This window comes from Panicum virgatum, chromosome 3K (genome assembly GCF_016808335.1).
Source record: "Panicum virgatum strain AP13 chromosome 3K, P.virgatum_v5, whole genome shotgun sequence".
NCBI lineage: Eukaryota > Viridiplantae > Streptophyta > Magnoliopsida > Poales > Poaceae > Panicum > Panicum virgatum.
This window is the reverse complement of record NC_053138.1, coordinates 32,714,799-32,725,809: the sequence shown is the minus strand read 5'-3', so window position 1 is coordinate 32,725,809 and position 11,011 is coordinate 32,714,799. Positions and strand designations below refer to the sequence as shown.

General features: G+C 46.0%; 2 protein-coding genes across 2 annotated transcripts; one reads left to right on the top strand and one right to left on the bottom strand.

Annotated features, from left to right (window-relative positions):
* The first annotated feature begins 3,687 nt into the window (after positions 1-3,687).
* On the top strand, positions 3,688-6,611 carry LOC120699029 (putative receptor protein kinase ZmPK1). Its single transcript, XM_039982877.1, has one exon. It carries the CDS (start codon positions 3,795-3,797, stop codon positions 6,459-6,461), a length of 2,667 nt encoding a protein of 888 aa, XP_039838811.1. The 5' UTR covers positions 3,688-3,794; the 3' UTR covers positions 6,462-6,611.
* A 496-nt stretch (positions 6,612-7,107) lies between these two features.
* On the bottom strand, positions 7,108-8,715 carry LOC120699028 (60S ribosomal protein L29-1-like). Its single transcript, XM_039982876.1, has 3 exons — positions 8,571-8,715; positions 8,284-8,428; positions 7,108-7,408 (listed from the first exon to the last, which is right to left on the bottom strand). The coding sequence occupies exons 2-3, from the start codon at positions 8,383-8,385 to the stop codon at positions 7,328-7,330; spliced, it is 183 nt and encodes a 60-aa protein (XP_039838810.1). The 5' UTR covers positions 8,386-8,428; positions 8,571-8,715; the 3' UTR covers positions 7,108-7,327.
* Positions 8,716-11,011: the final 2,296 nt, after the last annotated feature.

The following is an 11,011-nucleotide window of genomic DNA, read 5'->3' as shown; positions in this document are numbered from 1 at the left end:
AAAAAAGGTATTATAACATCGGCTTCATGGACTGAGACCATATATTGAGAGCCTTGGATAAGCAACTTATTTGTACATTTATTCAGTTGCCATACAACTTGAAGTGAGTCCTTCGACCCTTTTTTCGTACCTTCCATTTGATAATAAGTATATCCAACTTGGAAGCCCTGGGCTCTAGGAGCCCTAGCCACTCTACATCTGGTGCAGTGGCACCATTTTCAGCAACCCCACACCCCCAAACACACACCCCCACCCACCATCCAGGTGGCCCACTAGGCCCACTAGCTGGCCCACCTGTATATACTCCACCTCCACGAACAAACCCTAGACCCTCACCCCCATCTCGCGTCCCCATACCCGGCCGCCAGCCCCCAACCACCCCTGTGGCGGCGGCGGGCTTGCACCACGGCCGCACGGTGGCGATGGGCCCCAAGGCGGCGACCTTCGCACCTCCCCACCCCCACCCCCCACCCTGGCTACGGCGGCGCGCCCACGGCCCGAATCCCGCTGTGGCCGTTCTCGGGGACGACGGTGACGCGTGGTGGACCCGGCGGCACGCTGAGCTCCCCCTCAGCGGTGGCGCGCGGAGATCCCCTAGTGGCAACAACCTCCCTCCCCGGTGGCATGCAGCACCTCCTGGCGGCACCGGGCATCATGCTTGGTTCACCTCGGCGGCGCGCGGAGACCCTCCCCCCTCCCCCCGGCATTGATCTTGCTTTGTATTGAGACTGATCAAATCTGATTTGTGGTGTTCGACTCTGAGGGAATCAATAAAAGAATATCGAAACATCATCGTAGACATACTCCAAATTCAAGAAGCATTATGTGGATTCCAATTGGATGAGGTCATAATAAAACTCAATGGAAAATTTTATGCAGATCATAGGATAATCGTGGGCCAACTTGATCCAAACAAGGGCGATGATGAAGACTAGTAATATTTGTAATATTTGATATGAATATAGATATGAATGCAGTATATGCAAATGGATGCGGGTATGAATACGAATTCGAATTAAAACTAAAAAGAAAAAATATAAGAAAAAACAAAAAGAAAGAATTTACTATCGTTTGGTAACGCCAACTGATACTAAAATGTCACCCCAAATTCCTTTACGGTGAGCATAGTCTAGTACTAGATGGAGTTACTAACCGGTATTAAGAGTAAGTATTATAGTGGACTATAAGCAGTTTGAATGATGAGGTGGAAGTGAGAGAAGAGGAGAGAGAGAAAGTGGGTTGTAAGTTTACAGCCAGCTTTGATACAAGAATCAAGAAATTTTGTGAGATACACAAGTGGGTCATGTATTAATGGTGGTGAGCTAAACCACTATACAAGTGGGCTAAAAGATGAGCTGTAAAGAGTCTTATACTGGCAATGGGCTAAAAGATGAGCTGCAAAGAGTCTTATAGCTGGCAATGGGCTAAACTATTAATCTTGCTATAGTAGTGTGTGCTTTATTACCGGGCATCCCGACCCTACTCCCTCCATACCTGAATTACTTGATTGTGCTTGTATTTTTCCTCATTCACCGTTATTAGATAGCTCTGCGGGTGTTAGCTCTATAGTAGCCTTGCTTAGCTCGAGTGTCTAGTCTCTTACAGCCCGAGGCAGGGGGTCGACATTTCGATTCCCCGTATAAGGTACCTTTTCTGCATGGCCCGATTTTTTTTTTTTTGAAGGACTGACATGGCACGATGCTGGTTGGCTGCTGCTCATGCGGGCGTTGGGGGCTCGCGTGCTGGTTGGCTGCAGGCTGCAGCTTGAGTTACGAAGGTCGCGGCGCGGAACGGCGGCCGAAGAGTTCTCAGGGGCAAACGCGTCCATATTGCGCGCGGCAGCGGAACAGCGACACTCTTTGCGAAAATCGACATATAGAGCTACAACGACAAATAATATAGGTACCAAGGGAGTACGAAACACCACCAGTCAGAAGTGGGTGTGAAACCAGTACGAGTTCCCGCCGATACTAAGGCCTAGTTCTCTAGCGGTAGCAATTAATTGTTATCTTATCTCATCCACGTCATGATATAGCCCACTATACGATTAGAAGACTAGTATAGCAATTCTCCACGAAACGGTATGCCGTCAAACCACAAATAAGTCTCCTTTCCCTATAACGACAGCGACTGCCCCGACCCGAGATCGTGTTTCCATGAGGATAATTAAAAGACACGGTGAACTCATGATCATCGTGATCGGGCTGTATATCCGTCGTCTATGGGATCGGATGAGACAGGAATCAGAGTTATCACATGATAGTTTAAGTGGTAGTACATACATGGCTCGTTTTTTATTGTTCCCCACCTTACCATCAACCGAGAGACATGCATGATTGTTTTTCCAAATATTACATACAAATTGACTGTCTTGAGACGGTTTCTCTACAGTAATGTAGAGAGATTTGCTGCCACTAACACGAGTTCCCTTACAGTACTGCAGAGGAGTCTCGTCCCAGCTGGCCCGATGTCTTGTGCTTCACAGCACAGCTCCAACCAACCGCTCGAGAGCGACAAGGCCGGCGTCATATGTTTGGCTGCTGCAACTTACACGGATGAGAGAGACACGTTTGTTGACAAATAGCTTGAAGAACATCTGGAACCGTGTCTTGCAATATATATCAATTCAAGGCGCATCTCTGACCTCAGATATGAAATTCCAGGTGCAGCAATTCTTGACAAAATTAATTCCCTCGCCACGTCAGTGTACATATATGTAAGCAACAATATTAATAACATACTTCCACAAACCCGCGTCACACATCTTATCTTACTTACTAATTGGAGGCTTCGTTAAATCCTTCACATGAAGCCACCTAGAATCCTAGGTGGACATTATAAAAAATAGAGAAATCCTAAAAATTCTCACAAAATAAAAACATCTGGTCATCGATCCAACAACTCTAACCATAATAGTCGATGGATCTGTTATTTTTTCTAATAAATTACCCACCTCTACTATTATGAAAATAAACTAAAGCAACCTCCTAAACATGTATCTAAATTACTCACCTCTGTCATTATAGAATAAAATCTGAAGTAATCAACTAATCTTCTTGCAAATTACCCACCTATGCTATTATAAAAAATAATACCCTTCAAATTTGCATATAAATTATCCAATTATGTCATTATTAAGAGTTAAAGTAACCTCTAAATCTGAATAAGTACAATAAAAATATTAAAATGCACCAATATAAGATTGTAAATTAATATTTCTGTCATTATCAATATATTATTTATGTTATTATTTATATAAAAATGTGACCCACGATATGTGTCACCATTTATTTAGCATGATATAACAGATAAGAATACCAATTCATAAACAAATGGTTCAATTAAATATATATGAAACACAATGGTGTGATGTAAAATAAAATCAATTGCAACTAGATAATGATAAATATGTATTTTAGAGTATGTTTTAGAATATTTAATAGATGAAAATGGGTGTGAGATAAATAATTATAATTATTATCTATAAGTCATATTTTTGTATTAATTATAATTCACCCGTGCGGAGGCTAGTCAATACTAATACCTCAACTCCAAAATACAAAACACCTGTCATCGTCGGAACACAAGCCCCTGGCTCCTGTACGACGGCGACTTTCCTGACCCGATCCTCGCGCTTACTTGATCGATCTGGATCAAAAAAAAGTCACCGCGAGACGCATCGTGATATTATCATCCATGAGATGGGAGAGCGACCTTGCCTCGCCGTCGCCGAACTGGTTAATTATCTGCCAGCCAGACCATCAAATTTCCATCATCTCTAGCCAGCTCATCGCATGCAAAGTCCAACTACGAGATCATCTCTTCTGCTGAATAAGTTTTACAAAAGTCGCAAGCTACAAAGAAACATTCCAACACGCCGCTGCTCCAGCCCCTGTTTGTTTTTGACCAATGCAAGAGGCAAGAACAGCAACCGTATACAATTCAATATAGCTTATCAGCCCAGCAATGCTCATCCCAGCTCTGACGAAGCTCATACCATCTCCCTGCAGCCAGCCATGGCTGCTCATCAGGTCCTCGCAGCTCTCGCCCTCCTCCTCTCCTCGCCGCTCGCCCCACCCTTGAGCGCCGCCGCGGCGCCTCGCGACACCCTGCCCCGCAAGTCCTCGCTCGCCGTCGAGGAGCACGACACCCGCGTCCTCCGGTCGCCGGACGGCACATTCTCCTGCGGCTTCCACCGCGTCTACGACGGCGCCTTCACCTTCTCCGTGTGGTACACGGACGCCGCCGCCGCCGACGAGGCCGTGGTCGTCTGGAGCGCCAACCGCGGCACCCCGGTGCACGCCTGGGGCGCCGCCGTCGCCCTGCGCAGGGACGGCACCATGGTGCTCACCGACTACGACGGCACGGTGGTGTGGCAGGCCGACGGCAAGGACGTCCAGCGCGCCCAGCTGCTGGACACCGGGAACCTCGTCCTCAAGAACTCCAGCGGCGACATCGTCTGGCAAAGCTTCGGCTCGCCGACGGACACGTTCCTCCCCACGCAGCGCGTCACGGAGGCGTCCAAGTTAGTCTCCACCACCCAGCTCCATGTTCCCGGCCACTACACCTTCCGGTTCAGCGATCAGTCGATGCTGTCGCTCATATACGACGATGCCAATGTTACAAGTGTGTACTGGCCGGATCCTGATTTCCAGTACTACGAGAATGGTAGGAACTTCTACAACAGCACCAGGATAGCGAGCCTTGGTGATTCCGGGGAGATTTTTTCGAGTGACTTTGCCAACAGCCATGTGCTTGCTGCCTCTGACAGAGGCACTGGGATCAGGAGAAGGCTCAAGTTGGATCATGATGGGAATCTTAGGCTCTACAGCTGGAACAGCTCGGACAGAACATGGTCAGTTTCATGGGTTGCTGAGTCTCAGCCGTGCAAGACTCATGGCCTGTGTGGTCCGTATGGGATCTGCCACTATTCGCCTAAGCCGACATGTTCTTGCACGCCCGGCTATCGGATGAAGAACCCACGTAACTGGACAGAGGGTTGCCTGCCTATTGTAGACATATCATGCGATGGGGAGCGGAATGTGACCTTTTTGGAGCTTCGAAACACTGATTTTTGGGGATCTGATCAGCAGAGAATCGAAAAGGTCCCATGGGAAGCCTGCCGGAACGCATGCCTAAGCGACTGCTCCTGTAAGGGGTTTCAGTACCAGGAAGGAAATGGAACATGCTACCCAAAGTCTCTTCTCTTCAATGGAAGGTCCTTTCCAAATCCTACTGTGCGCACAATGTACATCAAACTCCCTTCAAGTATGGACACATCAAAACTCCCCATTCCGCAGTCCGATGTGCTCGATTCGGTACCGCATCATCTTGAATGTGGCTCTGGAAGCCCACCGACCGTGGAGCCAAATCCCAGCTACTGGCAAAAGATTAGTGAGGATCAATCAAAATGGTTCTACCTCTACGGGTTTATCGGTGCCTTCTTCATCATCGAAGTCTTCTTCTTCGCATTTGCATGGTTCTTTGTCTTGAGGAAGGAATTGAGGTCATCACAAGTATGGGCACTTGAGGAAGGCTACAAGATGATGGCAAACCATTTCCGAATGTTTAGTTACAGGGAGCTGTCCAAGGCAACAGAAAGGTTTACTCATGAGCTTGGATGGGGAGGCACAGGGGTTGCCTACAGGGGAACACTGGATGACGACCGAGTGGTTGTCGTGAAGAAGCTGGGAAACATAAGGCACAGCAGAGAAGAATTCCATGATGAGCTTCATGTCATTGCAAGGATTAACCATATGAACCTATTAAGAATATACGGATTTTGCTCAGAAAGATCCCACAGGATGCTGGTCCTCGAGTATGCTGAGAAGGGATCATTGGCCGACGTGTTGTTCAAAAGCAAAATCTCTCTGGATTGGAAGCAGAGATTCAACATTGCCTTGGGTGTCGCCAAGGGGCTGGCCTATCTTCACCACGAGTGCCTAGAGTGGATCATCCACTGCAACCTGAAGCCTGAGAACATTTTGCTGGACCAGGATCTGGAACCTAAGATCACCGACTTCGGGTTGGCGAAGCTGCTCAACAGGTCTGGGGACAATCAAAACGTATCGCGAGCACGAGGAACCATAGGTTACATTGCTCCAGAGTGGATATCGGGTTTGCCGATAACCGCAAAGGTCGACGTGTACAGCTATGGAGTTGTGCTTCTTGAACTAGTGTCGGGAACACGGATTTTCGATTTGGTCAAAGGTGAGGATGACAAGGTGCATGTCATGCTGAAGAAGTTCTTAAAGATGCTTTGTTACAGATTGGACAGGGACGAGCCCTTTTGGATAGCAGAGTTTGTAGATGTCAGACTGGGAGGTGAATTCGACTACTCGCAAGCGAAAGCTTTGATCAAGTTGGCTGTCTCGTGCTTGGAGGAAGAGAGGAAGAAAAGGCCAACGATGGAGTCAGTAGTCGAGAGTCTCCTTTCAGTTGATGTAGCTGCAAATCACTAATTTTTGCTTGATTCTGAGCCATGGAATCCATTTACGATATCTGTGTAGTGATGGAACAGTAGTAATGTATTTCTAGTGCCTTCTTGTGTACATATTAAGAATGCTCTAGATACCCGACAATAATAGAAAGCACATTCGGGATGCTGTCAATATTTTGGATAATCGAAGTAGCCCTTAAAAGTAGTGGAACAAACAGGTGCTTGAACCAAGTCTGAATGATAAGAACCTTAGTCCACAAATGTCTTTACGCACCTTTCGCTTCTCCTACAGCACAAGACAGTTTTTTTTTTTTTGAGGGAACAGCACAAGACAGTTTTGTTCTGTTTGCAAGGATACAAACTCCGCAGCGTGGCTCAACGCAAGCAATTTTCTTTTAGTTTTGTTCTGCTCGAAAGGATACAAACTCCGCTGTGTGGCTTAACGCAAGCAATTTCTTTTTGGTGGCAAGGCAGGCGATGTGTGCTTGTACTTGGTTAGCTTCCCTTTCTGCTAAGATGGGTTCACCCAAGAACCTGAGGCAAGCAACGTTCAGCCCACATCACAAAAGGTCGTGCCCAAATGCTTGATAGACAGAACGTCTGAACAAACCGCCAACATAAGACGCCGCAAGTTAAAGCAAGCAAAACTGGTGATAATAGACATCACAGAAACTAGAACGACGGACTCAGGTTACCAATTCTCATAACGCTGCAAATAACGATTTTAATTCAAAATCCAGCCAGGCAGCAAGACAAAAAAGAAAGAAAAAAAGCTTTAGTACCAACTAAGGAATCTCCTTAGATCATACAGAACAGAGCATTAAATTCAAGACTGCAGTAGACCCTAGCGATACAAAACAGGAATTCATCATCTGAAATTCCACCAGTTTACTCCTCAGCCTCAGCCTCACCGCTCTTCTTGTTGTTCTTCCTCGAGTACCTCAGGTTCCTCAGGAACTTTGGGTCCATCTAAAAGCACACAAAACGAGACAGTTAACAGACAAACACAGAATAACACAAAATTCAGAAGAGCATACTAAACAAATATGTACAAGGTTTTACCAAAAAATTTAATGAGCACAATATAGACATCAGAATATATAAGAAACAATAGGTACATCATACTAACTAGCACTACCACAAACATCTTTTTGGATCAAGCCACCAATGCAAAGTACATAACCCATGCCATCAAGACATTGGTCACCACACGGGCCAAGATATACCTTAGCTCATTGGTGACAAATCTCATCATCTCAAAAAATTCAACATAACAAGTGATTTAATGTACAAAACACAAATCAAAGACCATTGAGGCAGCAACAAACTCTATAAAACACCAGGAAATGTAGCTACAAAGTTACAAGCGAAAACCCACAGTGGTACCAATGTAATCAAACAGGTATAAAACTGGAGAACCATATAACAAAAATACCTAATCCTAGAGGCAGCAGTGAACCACCAAAAAAACAGAAAGAGACACTTAGCATACCAAGTTGAGTGTAATACAAATCATAACTTCTACTGATGCACATTAAATACTTAAACAGCATAATAGTGAAATTTTAAAACAATGACACTACAATTGCTCTCACAGATGTGCATTACGCAAGATGATTTCGGACTGATAGAAAACTACAGTAAGTTGGTAGCATCTGGTATCTATTGCATCAAACCGTGATACCCAACCTGTTACGTTTGAATGAGACCACAAGGCCACATAATGAATAACATCATGTTCTAGCGAAAGGCTGTAAAAAAAATGCAAGATTTACAGAGCACGCTTTCGCAAGGATTCAGATCTAGCATGACGCAAAGCCAAGCCTGGCAAGCGAAGCACGTACCCCCTTGGTGGAGGTCTGGCGGTGGCGCTTGGGCTTCTTGATGCCGTTCTTGTGCGCCTTGAACGACTGGTTGTGCGCCGTGTGGTTCTTTGACTTGGCCATCGCAGATCCCTCTTCCGGCTCGGCGGCTCCTGCTCCTAGTCACCTGCGGTTCCGCCAAGAAACCCAAACACGAACAATCGCGTCAGGATAAAGGGAAATGAAGCAGAGGAAGGGAGCGAAGCAAAATGATTGGGAGCGCCGCGCGCAGGAGAAAGACGAGGAGGAAGGATTCTCTGGGGTCTTACCGTCGGCGGCGCAGCGTGAGGAAAGCTAGGGTTTCGGGAGTGACGATGCTTCGAGGGCTAGGTTTATATAAACGAGGGGCATTTTCGAACGCCCATTTTCAGATTGGGCTAGAATTCAGCCCATTAGTAGCCCACCAAACTGGCAGTCTGCAGCCTACTGCATTGCTGCTCATGGCACGGCGGTGAACCCACCCGTCGTCTTTTCATCGGACTACCAATGGAGGGGTTGACATGTATTTAAATTCAAATTGCTTAAAAATAATTGAATTGCATCGAGCTATTACTAAAAGAATTATTTATTATGTGATGGAATAACTAATTATATTTGTAAGTCTAAAAGGAAAGAAAAATTTAGTATCTATATAAGACAATCCTTGATTAAATATGGAAGCATATTGTTTTCGCATGGAGTAGAATGCATGAGCGCTCTTTAAACTTTTCACGCTATGTTATCCTGGTCCCGAACTCATCAAATGTAGATTTGGCTCAAATTGCATATTTAGCTCCCTAAACTCAGCTTCGAGTGTCCTCCGGTCTCTAAATAAATAAAAAATCATATTTGGCCTTCTACATTAACTTGGGACCCATATTATCTTGGCGCATGATTTAATTTAACAATCAGTATTTAAAAATTAACAATACATGTTGAATTTATTAGATTTCCAATGAGAAATCTTTCATAAAAAATACCTTCAAGAAAAATCAAACTATCACCATGTCGGCCACGTCAACACATTGTGATTGTGTGAAAGTGTAAATCACCACTGATGTTTACTGGTAATTGTCAAAGCAATTAGCAATACTTAGTAGATGATAAGGTTGGGCAAAACTCTCGCCCATACACATCGGGAGGGAGACATTGTAAGGAAGGGGCGTGAAGACTCTGCTGCAAACAACGGCGATGCCTATAGGAAAAAGGAAGTTGTATATGGCATATGTCCCGAAACCTATTTTAGAAATTTAAATGTGCAATTTACATGTTTGGGGACTACGATGACACCTAAAAGTAAGTTTATGAAGCTAAATATGCAACTTGCGAGTTCGGAGACCTACATTACACCCGTAGCTGTACTTCACTCTTTCACGTGGACATTTATGGAATTAATTATTCAACAAAGGGCGGAGTGAGTCAACGTTAATAAGAAGGAATGCATAGGAAGGATTGCATTTGTTAACAATTGGAGTTTAGAGCAACTCCAAAAGAACATGTATCCCACCCCTAATACCTTTTTAAGGGAGAAAAATAAAAAAAATAGAAGTCCAACAACTCCCTCAAAGCTTCCCCAATCTTTCTACATTGCGAATCCCGCTCGTCGTGCATATTTTCGCTTCTCCGTTGCGCCCCCAATTGGCCCGCAACCCTCCTTTCTCGCGAGCGAGTATCCGTTCCCATGACTTTTTTTTTATTTTGCTCGCAGCAAAACTGAAGTTGGAGCTCCCATGGCCGACCATCCCTTCCTAATGGGCTCCCAGACCCGTTGCTGCACCACCTATCAAAGGCTACCGCCGTTGTTTTAAGCCCCAGAAAGCACGCGCACATGAGGGGCCGCCCAACCTGCTGCTCATCCGTGCAAAAGTTCCTGGCGGCGGCGCTGGAGAACGAAGGGGGAGGTGGTGGTGGGGAATTTTTCTTTTTTATATTTAAAAAAACAAAATTTCAAAAATATATGTCGTTTTTGGAAATTTTCAAAAATGGGTGCCTGCCACCCGCCCATTGGGCGACAGGCCCCTTGCATGGGTCTGTCGCCCATCCAGGGGGCGACAGGGACCCGTTTGTAATAAAAATATTTACGATCAGACTTCTGGAGACCTATTTGTAATAAAAATATTTGCGTCTAGACTCGGGGGGCCGGTCGCCCGTTCCACAGGCGACAGGGGAGGCCGGTCGCCCCCGCATCAGGCGACAGGCCTCCCGCGTTGTTGTTTCCTGGTCTTGTCCGGTCGCTGGCTCGTTGCTCCAGTTCGGTTTAAGTAAAAAAAAAAGGCGACGGAGCTTTGGATGGCTGCATGCGTCTTCTTTGACTTTGTGAAAGGGCGTGCATGCTCGTGGGTCCCACATATGCATGCAGCGTGTGCAAGTTTCCCAGCCACTTTCCTTTGGGTGAGTGAAAATTTGAAAAGTCTGTTGTGGGCCCTAGCTTTGTGCATAAGATTGCTATTGGCTGGGCTCCTATTGCTGCTGTACTCTAGCCTGCCCTGCTGCTATGAGGCCGCTCGTGGATGTGCATGTGCTCGAGCAAGTGCGCGTGAGGCCGGTCTGCCACGGCCTGAGGCCTGTCGCATATGTGGGACCCACGGGCATGCACACCCTTTCACAAAGTCAAAGAAGACGCATGCAGCCATCCAAAGCTCTGTCGCCATTTTTTTTACTTAAACAAAACGGGAGCAGCGAGCCAGCGACAGGACCAGACCAGGAAACAACAACGCGGGAGGCCTGTCGC

What these genes read in the sequence shown, in the direction of transcription:
- LOC120699029 (XM_039982877.1), top strand. Translation starts at nt 3,795, where the DNA reads ATGCAAAGTCCAACTACGAGATCATCTCTTCTGCTGAATAAGTTTTAC.
- LOC120699028 (XM_039982876.1), bottom strand. Translation starts at nt 8,385, where the DNA reads ATGGCCAAGTCAAAGAACCACACGGCGCACAACCAGTCGTTCAAGGCG. An exon ending in GCCAGACCTCCACCAAGGGG is followed by an intron (nt 7,409 to 8,283) that starts GTACGTGCTTCG and finishes GTGTGCTTTTAG; the next exon opens with ATGGACCCAAAGTTCCTGAG.